We start from the raw sequence: 21963 nt of genomic DNA on the forward strand, positions 1-21963 counted from the left end.
GCAACATAGGTGACATTAGATAGCCTACATATCTTAACAACTAGTTTTGGATTTTTTTTTTCAATGCCAGAAAACCTTGAAATGCAAGCGCCTTCTAAATTAGTTTGTGTTGTTATCAGAAAGCTAATAAGATGTGAAAACATTTTAAATTATGAAAGTCATAGAAATATAAGGGAGTATTATCAGTTAGTAATAATAAAATAATATCAGTGGTATATAATATAGTATCTGTTACAAATATAAATGTAGATTGTCAAATTAATGAATTGTTTTGTTGAAATAACTGCTTATCCTTATTTAGAAGAGTGCCTTGAAAATCAATATATATGAATCCCAAGTTTGTCTGAACTGCAAAATTTGAAGTTATTTCTCACTTCTTAATCACCTTTTAATTCTTTCCTGTTCATAGCTCACTGCTCCTGTACAATATTTGATGTATCTCTGGCTTCTCCCAATTAAATATAGCATTTGTATAAAATGGAACATCTTGGGGAGGTTGTTTTTATGAACTTTGGATGTGAGTTGGAAAGAGACTTTTCAAAATCTAGTCCTACAAAGTCATGTAGAAGTGTAGTGCATTTTAGAAGGATTTGCAGAGGGAAAAATTACTTCATTAAATGTTGCCCTGAAGTTTTTAATTAAAAAAGTAGCTACCATTCTGTCGTCTAGGAATATGCTGTCTACTTCAGAGCATCAACAAAAAGGCTGCCAGAAATATTCTTTTAAAAGGAAAAAAAATAGTCTAGAAAAAAGTCTTGTCAATGTGAGGTGCATCTGGCTTAGTCTGAGCAGGAGCATGAGTGCCGCAACAGCTAAGCCCACACTGCTGCTCAGTGTGTCTACCGCAATCCTCACTCCAGTTCCCATAGCCTTCTTAGAGGCAATCAAGCTGGTGAAAATCTTCCAGACATCATCTGCTATATCTGCTCCATCCAGATACAGTCACTAGTGGAGCTGGAGCTACAGATGTTTCTGACAGGTTTACCCTCAAAATGTAAAAGTTATTAACTGACCAAAAAATCTGAAACTGTCAGGTGAGTCACTGTTCATTTCCCATCCTTCTGAAATGAGTAGTTTAGCTGTGAGTCCTCAGTTCTCAATTTCAGCAAAAAGATCCAAGGATAGAATGAAATGAAGTTCATAGTCAGCCAGTGACTCTCCCATTGAGGAAGATTCTTATCCTTGTGGCTCTTACCCATGTCTGAGGACATCAGTAATTTGCCCAGTACCCACCTATGTGGAATCCACTCTTTTCATATTATTGGAAGGTATGTGATTTGGGGGGACATATTATAACTGTTGCCAGCCATCTTTAAGAAGTAATCTTTTTTTTAAATATTTTATTTATTTATTCTTGAGAAACAGAGAGAGAGGCAGAGACACAGGCAGAGGGAGATGCAGGCTCCATGCAGGGAGCCCAACGTGGGACTGGATCCCCGGTCTCCAGGATCAGGCCCTGGACTGAAGGCGGCGTTAAACCGCTGACCCACCTGGGCTGCCCAAGAATTAATCTTCTGCTTTTATTTTTCTCTCGTGTCTCTCTGTCTTCTAACTGATGATGACTAAGAAATGACACAAGTTTACATTCTAGAATCACTTTTCCTTTTTGGCCCTGTTTAACTTTCTGGTAGTTTTTATACTTTTCCTCTACATTAACATAAATCGGTATTTGTTTTAAAGGCTCCTAAAAATGGGGGTTACATGGCCAAAATTATGAAATAACCACATAAATACCAGTTTATCAGCAATTCTGTGTTACCATGTAAAATATGTAAGGTCAGCTTCTCACTAAAATATGTAATTTTCATCATTCCATTTATTTTCTGCAAAGAATAGGATTATTCTAATAAACATCACTTCAGGAATTCCACAGAACATTCAAATAAAATTTTTATTCTCATGGGCATTACTGTAGGGTACCATCCTAATTGCAGGTTTTAAATATGATTGCTTTCTCTCCAAGCATTTAGAAGTGGGATCAGCATACTTCTGTAAAAGGCCAGATAGTAAATATTTTCAGTTTTGCAGGCTTATATGGTCTCTGTCACAACTACTTAACTCTAACATTGTAACATAAAAGCAGCCATAGACATTATGAAAACAATGGGTAGCTGTTACAATAAAACTTCATTTACATAAAGAGAACTCCTTAATTTGTAAAAAAAAAAAAAAAAAAAAAAACCGGGACCGGAGCACCTGGGTGTCTCAGTTCGTGAAGTGTCTGCCTTCAGCTCAGATCATGATCCCAGGGTCCTGGGCTTGAGCCCCACATTGGGCTCCCTGCTCAATGGGGAGTCTGTTTCTCCCTCCACTGTGCTTGCTCTCTCTCTCTCTCTCTCTTTCCCTCTGTCTCTCTCTCAAATAAATAAAATCTAAAATAAAAAAAAAAAAAAAACCAGGACCAGATTTGGCCAATAGGCCAGACCTTGCCAATTTTTGAGTTACAAGATAAATTAGCTTCCCAGGTCAGGTAACAAGGGTTAGCAAGTTTTTTTTTCTTTTTCTTGGAGTCTTAACTGTCTGCTTATTTCTTTTTAAGTGATTAGTTTGGCAGTATTGTTGAAGTAGTTGGAATATTTGAGGTAAGCCAGGATACACTTAAAGTAGAAGAATAAGAATTGATGCCAAGATAAAAGTGGTACAGATGGCCTAGCTCTCAGCCTAAAATGCTGTTAAGATTACTGATAGTATAAGGCTACATAGATAGGTTAATCAAAATAGTGTCCCTTGGTCAGGGAATTAACTTTGTTGCTGTTAAACTTTCTTTACATTTTTTTCAGTCATAGGAAGATTATGTCAATAAAAGTCATCCATAGCTAAGTGTTGATTTGTGAGAGATCCATCTTCTTGTCTTGGGTTTTTTTTTTTTTTTTTTTTTTCATCTCTTGTCTTGTAGATGAAATAATTGTCTGGTATTTTTTTATTATTCCAGAAAAAGATTTTTATGTTTCACACCAAGGAGATAAGACTACCAACTGCCAAAAACATATGTTAATTGGAGCCAATATCAAGATTTAATTTTGACTATTGTTACTTTTAACTGAACTTGACCAGCCTCAAAGTTTAGAATTAAATGCGGTTTCAACCACAGAAAGCTTTGAACATTAGTTTAGCTCATACACACAAAAATTAAATATTTTGAAAGATTACTATGTCACAAGAGTAACTAAGAAATGGATAATTCTGGGGTGCTTAGATGGGTCAGTTGGTTAAGCATCTACCTTCAGCTCTGGTCATGATCCCAAGGTCTTGAGATCAGGCCCTGCATCAGGCTCTCTGCTCAGCAGGGAATCTGCTTATCCCTCTCTCTCTGCCTGCTGTTCCTCCTGCTTGTGCTTTCTCTCTCTGTGTCAGATAAATAAAATCTCAAAAAAAAAAAAAAATTCTTGGGGCACTTGGGTGGCTTACTGGTGGAGCATCTGCCTTTGACTCAGGTTGTGATCCCAGGGTCCTGAGATCGAGCCCTGCATCAGGCTCTCTGCTCAGTGGGAAATCTGCTTCTCCCTTTCCCTCTCCCTCCCTACCCTGCTCTCTCACTCTCACTATTTCAAATAAATAAATAAAATCTTTATTTAAAAAATGGGTACTTTTACTTTTTAAAATATAATTAGCGTAGCCAGCTTAGCATAGTTTTAATATTTGCTCTTATTTTTGAATGGGGTTAACATTTTTATCTACTTAATTTCATACTCCCTTTCAGTATTTTTGATGATTTCTCCATATTTGCTGAAATAAAATATAAATCTTACGACTTTTTGTCAGATACTCTTACTAGGTTATGATTGAGACACTGTTTAAATGTTAAAGCACAAAATCTGGATTTTTAGAGTCTTTTAAATGTCAACATTGGACTTTAGTTTTGCTCCTGTTTATTTAGTATAAGAATAAACTCTTTTTTTTTTTTTTAAGATTTTATTTATTTATTCATGATAGACGTAGAGAGAGAGAGGCAGAGACACAGGCAGAGGGAAAAGCAGGCTCCACACAGGGAGCCCAACGCGGGACTCGATCCCTGGACTCCAGGATCGCGCCCTGGGCCAAAGGCAGGCGCTAAACCGCTGAGCCACCCAGGGATCCCCTAAGAATAAACTCTTGAAGTAAACTGCTGACAGGAAAAAATACTGATATTAAGTGGAAAATCAAAAAGGAATTGTTGATTTCATTTGGGCATTATGAAGAGGTCTCAACAGTACCAAGTTATTGTATGTCACATCTGTTTATGGCTGTAATATCTGGAATACTGAGGCCCAATGAGATAGCTCCATGATACCACTTTTATCTTTAATAGAAAGTACTCAGTTATTCCTGCAACAGTGATTTTAACTTCGTGCTAAGTTATATTAGAAGCTTTTTGCATTAGGGCACCTAGGTGGCTCAATTGTGGAGTGTTCTGCCTTTGGCTCAGGTCATGATCCCAGGGTCCTGGAATCGAGTCCTGTATCAGGCTCTACGCAGAAGCAGGCTCCTTCTCCCTCTGCCTCTGTCTCTGCCTCTCTCTCTCTCTCTGTGTGTGTCTCATGAAATTTTTAAAATCTTAAAGCTTTTTGTATTAATGGAAGCTTGATGCAAATCTTAAAAAGTTTTTTATTTATGTTATAAAATTGTATCCATGAGGTCCATGAAATCCATTGATTTCTTTGTTATAAGTACTGAGGAAATTTAATCCAACCATTTCTTAATTTTTTTTTAATTGCTTGGGGTTTTTGTTATTTAAACTGTGGTTGGAGATGTGTGGTGTTGTTGTATGACAACAGAATAAATAATCTTAAATTGTAGGATTTAAAGTTTCTTATGTAATAATTTAAAAATAAAAATTAAGTTTCTTTTCTAAATCCTAAAGCAGTTAGAGAATAGGATTAACTCATTAAAGACTAAAAAGCAAAGTAATATTTATTCAAAATTAACACTTTTGCCACGATACCAAATTTGGAATTCTTTTAATCTTAGATTTAGACAGTTTTTAATTTTATTAGTATAGGTGTATATGCTATAGAAATTATGTGCCTAGGTTCAAATGAATTGGAGTTTATTTTTAACTGTATTTTACTTTTTTAACCAATTTTTTCCTGAATGGGCAATTTAATTTTTTTCTCATTCAAACTACATGACAGTGGTTTTTAAGAGATTTGCTACCATTTTTTAAATTCAAAGTTGTTCCAAATGGCAACTTTTAAGTTTGAAAACCATACAGGTTATACATCTATGGCAATATCATTAAAAAGGAACCATAATGAATTCTGCCAAGTTTCTAGCTTAAAACTTAGGTAAAACAAAATACATACAGAACATAAAGATCCTTTAATCAGTCTGTAGATTAATACTGATTAATATAAATCATTAGTATTCAGTGAATAGTACAAATGGAACAAATTATTAGAATAGAATTCAGAATCAGAGAGGAATTCATACTGAGTACTTTTCAATCTGCTCCTTAATTCACAAGACCTCTTATTCATCAACTAATTAGATTTAGCATTTTTCTATTGTGGGTGCTAAAGCTATTGGCCAAATTAAATGAAAACAGGTCCCTTGTTGGGTGCTCCCACAAAAGTAAGGCCATACACAGATTGTGAAGATTCAGAATGCAGGATGATGTCATTTAATGAGATGGGTCTTTTATTCTGAAATAGAGCTCTTCATAATAATTGAAGTTTAGAGCATAGCAGGCCTAGGGGTTTGCCTTCCCCTGCTACTCCCCCCAGTAGGAGCAGCCTGTCAGCTGTATGCTAACGAGAGGAACAATTAAACATAGGGTCCTATCTGGCTGGCCCAGTCTCTGAGCTCAGACAAAGAACTGTTTATACACCTGTTGTGTCTGTGGACAGAGCCATTTGAATGGGTAGCTGCAGATTAAAAGGAGGACATGGGAGCCAGTGTGAGCAAGGGTTAAATAGAACTTAAGAACTGTGAAAGTCAAATTCTCCAGAAAATATATTAGGGCCATTTGCGAGAGGAATCAAGTTACCAAAAAAAAAAAAAAAAAAAAAATTCCTGCTAACTTCATTAACATGAAAAACTCCAGACTTGCAGCTTTTTGCTAGTCTGAGACCATTTTTCAAAGGTTTAATTTTTTTCTTCTTTCTGGAAGCCAAAAATATACTTAGTTCATAGTATTCCATAGAGATGAAAATATTTACTGGCATTTGTATCCCAAAACAAATTGATAAGCCATATGATTTTCCTTCAGGTAAAGGCAAAAGCCCTAAGATTTATATAGATAGTCTTTAGTTTGCCAGGCCTTTCATCAGAAGGGAAATGATAGGACATTTTTATTAGTTGAGATTCAGATAATCAAAGAATTGCTTCTACTAATAAGTAAGAATTCAGAAGATGTGTTATCACTTGGATGAAAATTCAGTCAGGGTACTCGATGATATTGTCTTACAGAGCTATTAAATGAGTTGTACACATGTAGTATAGAGTAAATATACATAACTTTAAAAGTTTAAGCTTTAAAAAGCTATTCTCTTTTAAGTTACTTGGTATTATAGCTCAAAATACTAGGTAAGAACAAAAATTAGCACATAGACCAAAGATCACAGAACTTTTAAAGTTTACAGTATAAACACAAACACAGAAATCTAAGTTTTTACTTTGTCCTGCAGTGGTTTCTTCAACCAGTCAAAATTATTCTGGTGGTATTTATCTTCAGAATAGGCTTAGACTCCTAAAGTCCCAAAAATTTTGTAGCTATATATTGTATTTATACTATATTTGTTTTTATCAGTTGGAGTTTTGAACTGGCCCTCTGCTTAGATGATTAAGTAGTTCATAATAAGCAAAAAAAAGCAACTAATCATCAGCAATGACTAATCCTCAAATAAATTTAAAAGTAGATAGGGAATATATTAAGTGGGTTTTTTAAAACTACATTAAAGGGACACCTGGGTGGCTCGTCAGTTAAGTGTCTGACTCTTGATTTTGGCTCAGGTTACGATCTCAAGGTTGTGACAGATGGAGCCCCGTCTTGGGCTCAGCACTAGGTGTGGAGCCTGCTTAAGATTCTTTCTCTCCCCCTCCCTCTGCTCTTCCCTCCTGCTCCCCCTTCTCAGAAAAATTTAAAAAGTGAAAGCTGCATTAAAGATAATAAGGAAAAAAAAAAATAAAGATAATAAGGGCGGAGAACATATATTTCTTAAAAAGTGTGGTGAAAGACCTGATGTGTTCCAAACAGGACAAGTACCAAATGGCCTGTTGCCTGAAACTTTGCTCTGGTACCTTTTGTTTAGCTTACAGGAAACCGAAGGATAAACTTGTATAGAGGTATTTACACTTCCTAGGGTAAAATTCACACAAAGTCATGAAAGATTAAAAACTATATTAATTACTCAAGAGAGATTCAAACCAAAAGAGTTTGCTGGGATTGATGGATTTATTGAAAAACAGTGATTCTTATGTATAATTCCAAGCAATAACCCTCTTTAGTAACAGCGCTACTGTTCTAGTAAAAAGCTTCATTTATAACTAGTTTTTCTAAAAATACTACTCTATTTAAATAATTGGTAGTATTTGTATGTCTTACCTTCTAATAAGCTAATTGTGATTTATGTAAGTTTGATTAAAACAATAAAAATATATGTCATTTTTGTTGCCTGGCAATGCAGAACTTTTAAGTCAATTTCATTTTGTATTGCTTTTGCTGCTCTTTTAAAATTATTGAGGGAGACATAGGAAGAAGAAAAAACAAGACACTATATATGTGTGTGTGAGGAAAGGGTACCAAAGTACAGATAAATACTATTATTACTTGTAGTGTAGCAGTATTTTGTTAAATGCAAATTTATATATACTGTGATTTATTTAGGCAGCATATAGATTTTTCAGATTGATGTAGGATTATTAACATGCTATAATGTGTAGTGTTTTATAGCATATAAAGTGCTTTCTCTGGTGTCTCATTTGCTTCACACAACCTTCTGTGAGATATAAACTTTGAAAGTTGGAATTTTATTTTTTTATATTTTGATTTAAAAGCAATATTACCATTAAATCTTTTGAAATCCAAAAATCAGAAAAGTAGCATCCCCCAAAAGTTGCTAAATTCAGATGAGTGATAGATGTTGTTTTCTTTATTAAAACCATTAAAACAATTTATACAATTATTGCCCCTGAATTGTTTTGACTTTTTTTTTCTTTTTTTTTTTTTTTTTTTTTTTACCTTAGGTTGGAACTCATCGAGAAGACTCTGTCAGTCTCAATGGCAATCATTCAGTCCTGTCTAGTACAGTCACTGCTTCAAGCACAGACTTGAACCACAAAACACAAGAAAATTATAGAGGTAATTGTATTGTTTTTCAGCAGTAATGCATTCAAAGATATCATTTGGAACACTGTCATCTTTCTTACAAGCAGATTGACATCTGTGAATCGAAAGCCATCTTAGGGGGCAGCCCAGGTGGCTCAGCAGTTTAGCACCGCCTTTGGCCCAGGGTGTGATCCTGGAGACCCCAGATTGAGTCCCACGTCAGGCTCCCTGCATGGAGCCTGCTTCTCCCTCTGCCTGTGTCTCTGCCTCTCTCTCTCTCTCTCTCTCTCTCTCTCTCTGTGTCTCTCATGAATAAATAAATAAAGTCTTTAAAAAAAAAAAAGCCATCTTAGGTGGGACAATTCCAAACAGTAGGGCTATTGAATATAGAGGGTAGATATTTAGGGTTCCATTTGCTTCATTTGGCTAGGCCAAATGTAGATACTTATTGATGGATAGAACCACATGCAAACTTTTCAGTATTTACTGGTCATCTTACCTCCTCCTGTTTCTATCATGTCTCCCTTCCTTAATCACTTCCTGTCATGACTGAGTCCTCATGGTCCCTAGAGGCAGTGAGAGATTTTTCTGAGTATGTTGAGAGCTCCAGATGATAGTATCTGTTACTTAGAAGATCATAATTTACTTGGAGAGAGAGACAATTCTGATAAAAACAAACTATGTTAAATATTTATAACAGAGCTTGTAAGTAAGTACAAATATGTAACTATGTTAAGAGCACCAAAGTAAAGTGTTCCCAGTTATATTTAATCATAGGACCCATTTTATTGTGCTTATCTGGGAAAGTGTTAAAGCTTATCTCCTTTACCTTAGCATTTAGAAGTCAATTTCTAAACTGCATGAAGTTTCTCATATTTGTTCACTTGTTAAATAGTGCCTAGAAGTAATCGTTAAAGTGACCTTCAAGGTCAGACTTTTTATTTTTTTTAAGATTGATTTATTTATTTGATGGGGGGCGAGGGAAGAGGAGGAGAACAGGGGATCTCAAGCAGACTCCCCACTGAGGCGTGAAGTCAGACGTTTAACCCACTGAGCCACTTAGGTGCCCCAGACTTCTTTAAAAATCAGATGCTTTAAAAATCATTTTCTTCAAAGTTTTTGGATCAGTTCTTCCCAGCTTTAAGTAGTATATTATCCTACATCTTCAGATTTCCATCATAGTCCTATAACGAGTAAGAACATTCACCATCTACAAGTCTTCCTGCTGTCTTAATTCTAATTCTGGACATTTATTTTGTTTCTTTGCCTCTTTGTTAGGTGGCTTACAAAATCAGTCTGGAACCGTTGTTCCAGCAGAAATCAAGACTGAAAACAAAGAAAAAGATGAAAACCTTCATGAACCTCCTTCATCAGATGACATGAAATCAGATGATGAATCCTCCCAAAAAGATATCAAGGTTTCATCTAGAGGCAGAACAAGGTATCTGTTAGCATCCAGGTATTACATTTCACTCCGTTGCCATGGGTGAAAATACTTGGAAAGTTGAAGGGTATCATGCATTTATTAAGTGTGAGCTATGTTCTAGATACTATGTTGGAACTTCATGTTACTTCATTTAGTGCTCACTGGCATCCCTAGAAAGGGAGTCATATGATGCTGACTCCAAAATTGTGTATTCCATAATACCACAGTATTTTAGGGGCTACATAACAAAAAGAATTACATCTCTCCCTTCAATTAGAGGACAAAATAATTAAAACAAGTTAAATTGTGCATATGAAGACATTCAGACACATCCCACCAATAAATACTTGAATATATTAACACTGTGAATATGGTAAAACTCTATTGTAGGATTTAAACCAGTGGTCAGCAAGCTATGGCCTATAGGCCAAATCTGGCCCATTGCCTATTTTTATAAATAAAGTTTTATTGGAACACTGCCATACCCCATTCATTTGCGTATGGTCTATGGCTGCTTTCCCAATGCACTGGCAGATTTGGGTAGTTACAACAGAGACCAGATGGCCCACAAAGCTGAAAATATTTACTATCTGGCACTTTACAGAGGAAGTTTGCCAACTCCTAATTTAAACAATAATTTGAGAAGAACATGGAAAAGGAAGTACTCCAGGTGGACTGATGTTGTTGAGGAAGATTTTCTAGAAATTGGACTTGACCTTGCTTTGCAGTGGCAGTGTGGATATTGACACATAGTACCATTAGTTTCAAATGACTTCCAGGTTCTTCCCTCAGATTTTTCTAGTTCTGCGTTAAATTTAGATGATTTTGTATATTTTTGGCATATCCTGTTTTTTGACATCAATAATATATATGTGTCACATATAGATATTTAAAACATTATTCTTTGTATTAAGTTAGGGTACAAAGGAGACTGCAATGAGTATGGTAGTTATAACTTAAAAATTAAATCGAAGGGATGCCTGGATGGCTCAACGATTTAGTGTCTGCCTTCAGCCTGCGGTGTAATCCTGGAGACCCAGGATCAAGTCCCACATCGGACTCGCTGTGTGGAGCCTGCTTCTCTCTCTGCCTGTGTCTCTGCCTTTGTGTCTCTCATGAATAAATAAATAAAATCTTGGGCAGCCCTGGTGGCTCAGCGGTTTAGCGCCACCTTCAGCCCAGGGCATGATCCTGGAGACTTAGGATCAAATCCCCCGTCAGGCTCCCTGCATGGAGCCTGCTTCTCTCTCTGCCTATGTCTGTGCCTCTGTGTGTGTGTGTATGTCTCTCATGAATAAATAAATAAAATATTTTTTTAAAAAAAGAAAAAAATCTTTTTAAAAAAATTAAATTGAAAATTAATTTTTTAAAAAAGAAAATTAATTTAAAAGTTAAATCTTAAGGTTCCTATACTGTCTCTTTTTTAAAAAGATTTTATTTATCTGAGAGTGAGAGAGCGAGCATGAGCTAGGGGGAAGGGTAGAGGGAAAGAAGCAGACTCCCCGCTGAGTAGGAAGCCCAGGACCCTGGGATCATGCCCTGAGCTGAAGGCAGATGATTAACCAACTGAGCCACCCAGGCACCCCTTAATACTGTCATTTTAATATGCATTGTACTCTGTTGTATAGAGACATGAATAAGTAAAAATTGGGTTAGAGAATCCAGAGACCCCTCCTTTGAGGCATCTTAATTCTTTAATAGTTTTACTATTCAAATAGAATTTTTAAGAGAAATAATTTGCATCTTTCCTTCTTATTCATCTTTTCATCATAAAGGTCAGAGTTTAGCAAACTTTCCATGTAAAGGGCAGACAGTAGCTATTTTAGGTTTTGTGGGCCATTGGGTCTGTATTGCAACTACTCAGCTCTGTCATTATAATAAAAGCAGCCAAAGGCAGTACATAAACAAGTGAGCATGGCTCTTTCAGTAAAATCTTATGTAAGATAACAGGGAGCCAGCTTATGGGTCATAGTTTATTGAACCCTGTTACAGATCATCAGAAATTGAGAAGACAATAACAGGTTACTAATAACAGCAGTGCTCAGTAATTAATAAGTTAATAGGTTAATAACATGGTCTCTGGATAAATAAAGTTAACCTGGATTGAATTACGGCTCTATCATATATTTGCCAAGTGACCCTGGACAAGTTATTAAAGCTCTCTGAACTTTAGTTCCTTTTCTCTAGAGACTTTCTATTACAGGATTCTTATGGAAATAAACTGAAAATGATGCATTTGCACACTTTTGTATGCAGTAAATATCCAGTAAGGTACTATAGATACTGTTATGATGATAATTTTAGGTATGTGGTATAGGCCTGCTTCCATGAACACTTACCTAGGTCCTTGTCATTACACTGCCACTAATTAACTGTATGATTCTAGGGAGGTCAGTGATTTCTCTGAATCTGGCAGTACTCAGCCCTAATGCACAGAATCCTGAAATATTTTAAATGTATTTCTGTATTGGTTGCCTTAGTCCCAGCCCAAGCCCAATAAATCAGCATCTCTGTCAGTGGGAAATTTGAAACCTGTATTTTTCACGTGCCCCTGAAAATTCTGATAGGTGGCCATATTTGAAACCTTTGGGCTAGATGATCTGTAAAGGTTCCTTTGAAGTAAAAGAGTTAGTGATTCTATTATAAAAGAATATTTTTATATAATTTTTGACAATTAGCTAGTAAAAATATTGTGTACTTATTCTTTATTTTATAGTACTCAAGTTATCGGAGAAAAAACATCTTTGTGCATATTATTTCAGAGTTCTGAGAGACTCTGCTCAGTCATTTATTTCTGAAATATAAATATAATTTTCTGGGGTTTTTTTTTAAGATTTTATTTATTTATAAATAAAAATGGCTGAAAAATGGCTGTGTTTCTGGCTGAGAGACACAGGCAGAGAGAGAAGCAGCTCCCTACGGGGAGCTGCATGTGGGACTTGATCCTGGGACTCCGGGATCATGCCCTGAGCCAAAGGCAGATATTTAACTGCTGAGCCACCCAGGCATCCCGAATTTTTTTTTTTAAGATTTTATTTATTTATTTGACAGAGAGCACAAGCAGGGGCAGCAGCAGCAGGCAAGAGGAGAAGGAAAAGCAGACTCCCCGCTGAGCAAGGAGCCTGATGCAAGGCTCAATCCCAGGACCCTGAGATCATGACCCGAGCCAAAGGCAGATTCTTAACCAACTGAGCCACCCAGGTGCTCCTATAAATAAGATAGAATTTTCTAAAAATTACTCCAAATCATCTCCCTCAAATGTTGGGGTTTTTTTTCTGATTATTTAATCCATTTTGATAATAGACATTTGGAAAATACAGAAAATAAAAATCACAAAAAACTGTACTACCAAGAATTAATTACTATTTACTGTTTAAGAAATAAATATTCCATAAATATAGTTTAAATTGGAATTAAGCTGAATATAAGTTTTACAGTATCAACTTTTTTTCTGAAATAGGGTATTTTTAATATTTTCATCTATCCCTGAGTTTTCTCAGACATGTTTTTTTCCTTTTTGTTTTTAGCCAGCTTTACTGAGGTTTAATTCACATACAATAAAATACACCAATTTAAAGTATGCAGTTTTTGTCCTTTGACAAATGTATGTAGTTGTATAGCCACCACAACATTAATACAGAATATTTCTACCACCCCAAAGAGTTTCCTATGCTCTTGGTAATCACTACCCTTCTTTCATCTCCTGGCAGCCAGTGATCTGCTTTCTATTATTACAGCTTTGTCTTTTCTAGAAGTTCGTGTAAATCATAAAGCATATAGCCTTGTGTCTGGCCTCTTTTACTTACTAGCACAATCTGCAACTTAATTTTTAGAGACTACTTAGTAGACATTTGTCTGGATGTATTGTAATTCATTTAACCTGTGTCCTATTATTGGACTACCAATTAGTTGTTACAGTAAATAATTCTGTGATCAACTTTTTTTGTAAATTCCTATGTACATCTCTAATTGTATCCTTAGAATGAATTCCTAAAGTTGGATTTGCTGATCAAGATGTAATGACCATTTGAACATGAACATGTGTTCATTTTGCCAGTTTATCCTTCAAAAAAAATGTTCCAGTTGACTCATGTTTTAAAATCATCGCCACTTGATACTTCTCTCTGGAAACAAAAAGTAGTCATTTTCTGAGATACTTCTCTTATTCTGTATCTTAAGCTTTTCTTCTTCCTTCTCACCAGGTTACTGCCAGAATATATTTAAAAGCATAGGTTAGGCAAATTATAATGCATTAGTATACGAGGACAGTACCTCGCAAACCTTAATGTACATTTGAGCCAGCCAGGGATCTTGTTAAAATGTAGCTTCCAATTCAGTAGGCTTACAGTAGAACTTGATAATCTGCATTTTTAATAAGCTCCCAGTAATGCTGCTGATGATGATCACGTTCTGAGTAACAAGGCACTAGAATATTATGTAGTCATTCAAATTATGTTTATAAAGAGTTGTAGTAGTGTGAAGAAGTGTTTATGCTGAATGTGCAATGGAGAAAGCATTTAAAAATATATGTATGGGGGTGCCTGGGTGGCTCACTTGGTTGAACATCTGAATCTTGATTTCAGCTCAGGTCATGATCTCAGGGTTGTGAAATGAAGCCCTGCATCAGGCTCCACATTCTGCACAGTCTGCTTGGGATTCTCTATCTCCCTCTCTCTCTGCCCCTCCCCAGCTTGCATGTGTGCTCACTCTCTAAATAAATAAAAGGATAAGTAAGTAAAGAAATTTTTTTAAATGTATGTGGTATAATTTCAACTATATATATGTGTGTATATATGCACATTAAAGACTGGAAAGAATATATAATCATGTTAATGTAACTATTACCGTTTGGTTAAATTTGAAGGTAATTTTCATCTCCATGTTTGTACTTTATAATTTTATACAATGAGCATGTCTTATAGGGAATCTAATAGACATTGTCATTACTTTGTTTTCTAGCAGTACTAATGAAGATGAGGATTTGAACCCAGAACAGAAGATAGAAAGGGAGAAAGAAAGGCGGATGGCTAACAATGCCAGAGAACGTTTACGTGTGCGGGATATTAACGAGGCATTCAAAGAGCTTGGTCGAATGTGTCAGCTCCATTTAAAGAGTGAAAAACCCCAAACAAAACTCCTTATTCTTCATCAGGCCGTGGCAGTCATCCTTAGTCTAGAACAGCAAGTCAGAGGTAAGTAGGTTCAGCAGAAATCCAGAAGTGTTCTGCCTTAGGTGGGCAGGCATTTCTTTTACCACTTGCTCTTCTGCTTGGAAAGTTGTTTGTTAAGTTCAACTAGTACTTCTGCCACTGTATCATCTGAATCAAGTTTTCTCTGTAGTTCTCTCACCTCTGTCTCATAGTATTGGTCAGTATCTGTAGACTTGATGCTTCCCACAAACCAATGGAGCACAGTCCTTTGAAATGTTGCAGAGAATAGCCAGCCTCTGCCTGCTGCTCAGCATTAGTGCCTTATGCCCCTTTGTTCTTGTTCTTGTTAAGTCTGGTCTCCCACTCTGTTGAATTTACCTGCCCAGATCTATTTCCTTCCCTGCTCTTTCCTGTCTTCCCTATGCTCTGTACTGAATTTTGTGCCTGCTTTACCCTGGACCATCTATTAAAATGGCCCTGCTGATTACTAGGATGCCTGATCATCACTGATGATCCTGGCTTTACTTTATATGGATTTTTTTTTATACCCAAGTCAGTATGGTCTTAGGACTTATTTGTTGATCCCTGATCAGGAATGCCATGAACTTCTTAGCCTAATATGGACTTACAAGCTTGTGTGTTTCTAAGGGCAAAAGTATGGTTTATTATAGGCTCATCCACTGCTGACTACTGCCCCCCCCCCCAACTGTTTTTATCTTTTAAAAAGACTGATAGAATCTTGAAGAAGATTTGAAACTTCATTTTTTTGAACAAGCCTTTATTGCACACCTTCTTTGTCTCAATCACCTATATGGTAGATCCTAGCTTACCAATTAATAAAAGCTTTCTGCCCTTGAGCTTGATTTTTTTTCATATATCTCTTTGTCTTCTTATCCACAGTTATGATTGTTTTATCCTAAGTCTTTTTGCAAAGAATTATAGATGTGACCTTGGGTTCCAAACCCTACTTCTAGCTTCTTTTCATTAGAAGCAACTCTTTCTTATTTATTGGATGTTTATATGGGATTTTACTTAAAGAAAGTTGGAAAAGAAAAAAGAATACAAGTGGGACAGATACTTGACAACTATAACCATGGACCCTCAACATTAGTCACAGAAAGAACACTGTCTAAGGAAACCAGGGTTAAAGAATTTGAATACACTTACAGAAAATCTTAACTGTAGTAATAATTGATCTCTGCACTTCCATCCAATATATTTAATAAGAATGATGAATAGATTACTTCATGCATAACCGATCTACCATTAAAACCAGATACTTGCTCTTATTAAGGCCCTTCAAATATCTATAAAGGGTAAATGTTAATGATACCTGATTTTCAAGAATGTATAGATTCCCTTGGGATGCCTATCGATATTCTGATTGTTGCCCACTCATCTGTGGCAGGATCAGTGGTTCCTTGAGCCTTCAGTATCTCCTGTCACTTTATCCAAGTTGTTTTTTTCATTGTGTCTGACATCTTTTGTCTCACTCTGAAGACACTGAGACATCTGTGTGTAGTAGTCCCAGTACATTCATCCTTCTGCTCTGTAGACCCAAGGTATTTCCTACCCTGAGTCTACCCAGCCATTTGTTGTCAAGACTATTGTCCCCATCTGGACTACGTGGACAGCAGTGATACCAGAACTTATTCCCATACGGCACCTTTTTCTTCCTACTGTTTATTAGAGCTAGAATACAGAATCATTTGTTTTTTAAAACATTTTGTTTAAGATCAGAGGTACCTGCTCTCATATCTAAGTCATCAAAATGAAAAATACCTCTGTGTTTGAAAAAAGTTGTAAATTCCACATGCTTATTCATTCACGTGTAAGATTTGACTTTGTAGTGGTTCCATGTAAGTAGCTAGGACAGAAAAGCTAAGTCTGAGAAATGTAACAGCTAAGCTCATCCAACTGCCTGATAACTTTCTGGTCACTGCTAATCGATACTGACTTTTTTGTGCAGTTCTGGAAAGCTTTATATAAGGAGCCATTGATTGATTAGAATTTGAACAGAACTTAAAAACACTGACTAACTTCATTAGGGACTGCTTTCCTATTCATAAAAGCCTACCTTCCTCCTATCCTCTGGACTTCAAAGCCCAGAGCTTTTATTTTATGTCTTTAATGTAAAAGCCTTGGGATTCGTGAAAGATCCTTCTTGAAAGGATGACAGATGGCTATCTGTCAAAGAGGATTTAGAACCCTTCATGTAGCCCACATATCTCTGCCTTGCTATGGCAGCACCTTTAGAGTTTAGCATGGCCACTGCTCTTCTCTGGACTTTATCTCCAGCAGTTTTGAGTTATTAAAGTAACCTGTTTACTTCTGAGAACCTCTGCATCCCTGCAAGATTTCTACCCATCAGTGCCTGGGCCCAGCAATTTCTATGAAGAGGTACATTTTGTTTACATCATTACTTTGGGCATTCTCTGCACTCTTTTTACTCACCTTCTGGTTTGGCATAGTGCTTCAAGATTGTATCTGGCTATCCACAACCTGTCATCTTTGGACAAGTGGCTATATCAGGAGGGCAACCAACAGTATATTCTGGAGAAGAGCAGGAAGAGGGGGACTTCCCTTCCAAGCCTCAAGTTTTGCCAGAGCACTTTTTATGTATTGGTGCTTCACATACCAAGTTCCATCTGATCCCTGCCATTGCCAATTTAAGTCTTTCCATTATGATTAATAATATTAACATTACAGTTTTACTAATTCTCAGTAGACTTTACATATTACTTTCAAATTTGTACTTTCACCCTTACTAACAATTAGATTAGTGGTCAGACATTTCCTCCTCAAACTTTCAAAGGTTCACTCAATCAGCTTATTTCCCTTTCAATAATAATTTAGGGACAGTAGAACTTCCAGGATTCTAGTTTACTGGCCTCTTAGTAAGTTTGAAGATAAATGAGCTAGGACAGTGGTTCCCAAACCTGGCTGGTTCCAGAATCACCAAAGGCTTTTCCTTTTCTCAAATTTCCAGACCATACCCTCAGGAGATTTTAATTTAGTTGCAATGATATGGTAATATATGATAGTCTTAGCATATTCATTGGTAATACTCCTTACTAAATCCTCACTGAAATGAATAAAAATAGTATTAATCCACAAGGACAGATGGGAGAAAAGATTGTAGCATAGCAAATGAGAGAGCAAAATATGTATGCAAGATAGGAAGTAGAGTAGTGGTAATTGACTTATTTAAACAAAAGAAATTAAGTGGAGCAGAGAAGAATACCAACAAGAAGCAGATCATTTTGTCCCACAAAACTCCTAGTCCCTGAAAGGCCCTATTTGTTGGAGGTGCTAATATTGGAGAAGGCAGAAATCAGGCATTACTTGAAAACAGGAAGATTAACTAAACGTCTGCTGTGAAAAGGTTGGATCCCTCAGAGTCAAAATATCATCAGATTTCTGGACAAATAGTGCTGGATTCCAAGAGATAATAGAGCAGTACCATCAAAATTCTGAGGAAAAAATAATTTTCGACCTAGAATTTTATATGTACCCAAACCATTAATCAAATGGTGAAAATAGAATAAAGATATTTTGGATACGCAAAGATTTTAAAATGTTACCTCCATGTTCATATTCTCGGAAAGCTCTGGAACATATGTTTTAGCCAATTAAGGACATAACCATTAAAGACAAAGTCACGTGATCCAGTAAACAAAGAATCTAACACAAAAGAACACCAAAAAGGAATCTCATGACAAGATCCTAGGCTTAGAAAATGAGTGTGCCAAAAAAAAAAAAAGAAGAAGAAGAAAGAAAATCAGTGTGCCGGGGCAGCCCCAGTGGCACAGCGGTTTGGCGCCGCCTGCAGCCCAGGGCATGATCCTGGAGACCCGGGATCGAGTCCCACGTCAGGCTCCCTGCATGGAGCCTGCTTTTCCCTCTGCCTGTGTCTCTGCCTCTCTGTGTCTCTCATGGATGGATGGATGGATGGTTGGATGGATGGATGGATGGATGGATGGATAAGTCTTTTTTTTAAAATAACTGTAAATGCATATTATAAGTGCATGTTCAGGTACGTTTTTCTTGGCTTAGAGAAAACACAAAAAAGGAAGAGTCCTATGTTGCATTCAGTTGGCCATTTCAAGAAAATCTAACAAAATTCACAACTTCTACAAAATACAGTTTTTATTATAAACTTGAAAGATTTTCCTCTTCAGAGATTTTATTTTTAAGTAGTCTCCACATAGGTAGGGCTTGAACTTACAACCCCAAGATCAAAAGTTGTATGCTCCACCAGCTGAACCAGCCAGGTGCCCCAAGATTTTATTTTTAAGCAATCTCCACACCCAGTGTGGACCTTGAACTCACAACGCCTAGATCAAGAGTCACATGCTCCAGTGACTGAGCCAGCCAGACGCCCCTTCATTACAGACTAATTTTAAGTGATCCTTTTATATTACATTCATTAGAACATTTTTAATCAGTTTATAAGAATATATATAACAACTTTTCACTTCTACTCTATATTATCAGAAACAAAAAACTAACCAGAAGCTGTCATAGGTTGAGTATCTTGTGCCTAAAACTCACAGAAGGAAAAGATAACATGAAAAGTAATTCCCAAATGGATTTTGATCCAATGTCTCCAATCCAAAGGATTTTCTTTCACTTTCTTTCACATAGTAAGATACCCTACTCTTGAAAATGCCCACTTCAAAAGTTCTTCTAGTTGTCTCTGTTACCTTATATATAAAGCAGTAGAGAAGTTTTTATCACCCTTTTAATCATACCTCTAGCAATAGAAAGAACCATTCAATCGTCTTGTTCTACATATAAAAGTAGAAAAGCAAGATAATGTACCAGCTACCTCTCTCCCTTGAGTTGGCACATCTTTTATAGAAGAATGGCTGAGAGTATCTATTTTATTATTTCCTGAACTGATAAAATTCTAGGTAAAGCACAGATGTCTCTCTCCAGGTACGTAAGAGAATGTCAGCATTCATATCAATCCACTGTCCCATATCTTAGCAGGACACTGAGGAGATTTGGTAGGCTAACAACAGCACTTGCCAAAATGTTTGAGTGAAGCAGTAAAAGAACTGCCTTTTAGATGTTGATATAGATGAAATCAGACCCTCGAAGACTAAATCATGAGCAGAATTAAAAGAAAAAACACCACAAATTCTCACTAAAAAACATAAGCCTACAGGCTCATTTAATCTGAACATTTATGTGAGCACATCATTGTTGCCTCTGTGTGACATTATTCAGTGTGGGAATGAAATTGCAAAGAGAGCGGTAATCCCCATAGAAAGATAAGAGCAATTTGTTCAGATTAAGGCCAAAGAGTCCCTAATTCATAATTTATGACTGTAATGATAAAAATCGTTTTCCCCTGTTTCAGAGAGGAACCTTAACCCCAAAGCAGCCTGCCTTAAGAGAAGGGAAGAAGAAAAAGTTTCTGCCGTATCGGCAGAGCCGCCAACCACACTGCCAGGAACCCATCCTGGGCTTAGTGAAACTACCAACCCTATGGGTCATATGTAAACATCAGCCAGGTAAGTATGGGTATGAAAACAAAATGCAACGAAGTTACCTGATTCCTCTTAAACTAAGAACCTTTGAACAAAATTCTCTGGTGGCACTGGTCATGATAAAGGTCAGATGTAATTTGAAATCCCAACAATTTACCTTTCTATTGTATAACCATACTTAGAGAGTCAGTGTCCTTTAATATTAAATTACTATTCAGGGTGTGATAGTATCCTGTAATTCACAAGGAATTTTGGGTTCTCCTACATCATCAACCAATTTTCTCTTAACCATTTACCTATTCTTGTCTTGAAATATTTATACACAAAAGAATTACTGCTTGCTTCCATTTGGATCAACAATACAAGTTTGTAATATACGTCTTCCCTCATAAGCATGTAAGCATATCAGTTATACCTTCTGGAATGTACTAATGAATGTAAAGGTATTACATCTGATAGAACCACAGTGCCCCTCTCTCTGGAACTTTACTTGTTGGAAAGCTTCTTTTTATCTTTCCCTTCATGGATTAAACACCGTTCACTTATGAATTTTTGGTTAATGGTACAAAAGTAATATGAGGTTGTTGCCCAAGTAGTTAATGTGAATCATCTTTTTTCTTAAATACATACATTTACAAGATCTATAACAATCTAAGTTGTAGTTATTATTTAGGTGGCAGAAGTTAATATAAAATGTAATTAAATATTTTAATTAGCAGCATGGATTAGGAATACATCTGGGAACTTCATTTTTATAATCTGCCTGCAGCAATGTATAGTTCTTTTCCCAATTTCATCAGCACATTAAAAGCAGTAAGTACAGGTGAATGGATGGGAGATACGGAGCACAAAAAAATACCAAGTGCAATTTCATTTGGTCAACTTTGTAACTATCTCTTTTTTTTTTTTTAAGATTTTATTTATTCATTAGAGACGCAGAAAGAGAGAAAGAGAGAAGCAGACTCCATGCAAGGAGTCCGATGTGGGATTCGATCCCAGGACTCCAGGATCATGCCCTGGGCCAAAGGCAAGGTGCTAAACCGCTGAGCCACCCAGAGATCCCCTGTAGCTATCTCATTTTGAGCTGAAAGTCTGGAATTTGATAGAATATTTTGTAAACCACAAACAGAACTTCCCTTTTCCTGAAGAATTTGGTTCCTACCACCTCTATATATTCTTCTTAAGATCAAACTAGACCAAAACTGAAGAGTTTACTTGGGGACAAAAGGAAGAGTTAATCTGATTATTTAAGTGTCAGTTATACTTATAACACTAGCACACTAGAGAAAACTAACCCACCTCCCCCACAAAAAAAAAAAAAATCCAGCAACCTACAGATTATGCATGTCAAAGAGACTTCAGACAAGAGCCAGTTAACTTACAGATCCTCTAAAGCTCAAGTCATCATTTCATATTTTGTGGAAAAATATAGAAGAATGTCATGGAAAGGTAGATATTTTTATTCAAAACTAGACTTCCAAGTTTTAAAATAAAAACATGCCATTGTTTTTCAATGAAAATGTGACTTTCTAAACTGGCAACTCATTTTAAAGGACTTGTTATGCTCAGGTCCCAGGTAGACATCAGGCTAGGAAAAGAGTATTAAAAAAAAAAAAAAAAGTATTTGACATTGAGTTGTCACAT

The 21963-nt window shown here is 36.3% G+C and overlaps 1 protein-coding gene across 15 annotated transcripts in view; it reads left to right on the forward strand.

The window, feature by feature from the left end:
- TCF12 (transcription factor 12) overlaps positions 1-21963 on the forward strand; it is a 373993-nt gene that overhangs the window by 348352 nt on the left and 3678 nt on the right. For 6 of the 15 annotated variants that reach the window (XM_072808763.1, XM_072808761.1, XM_072808767.1 and 3 more), the window contains 4 exons: positions 8164-8278; positions 9524-9704; positions 14631-14863; positions 20190-20343. In XM_072808763.1, coding sequence (XP_072664864.1) covers positions 8164-8278; positions 9524-9704; positions 14631-14863; positions 20190-20332 — 672 coding nt within the window. In that variant the 3' untranslated portion in view covers positions 20333-20343. The remainder of the gene's footprint in view (positions 1-8163; positions 8279-9523; positions 9705-14630; positions 14864-20189; positions 20344-21963) is intronic. The other 9 variants (XM_072808765.1, XM_072808768.1, XM_072808773.1 and 6 more) reach the window with 3 other exon arrangements.

Source organism: Canis lupus, chromosome 32 (genome assembly GCF_048164855.1).
Source record: "Canis lupus baileyi chromosome 32, mCanLup2.hap1, whole genome shotgun sequence".
Lineage (NCBI taxonomy): Eukaryota > Metazoa > Chordata > Mammalia > Carnivora > Canidae > Canis > Canis lupus.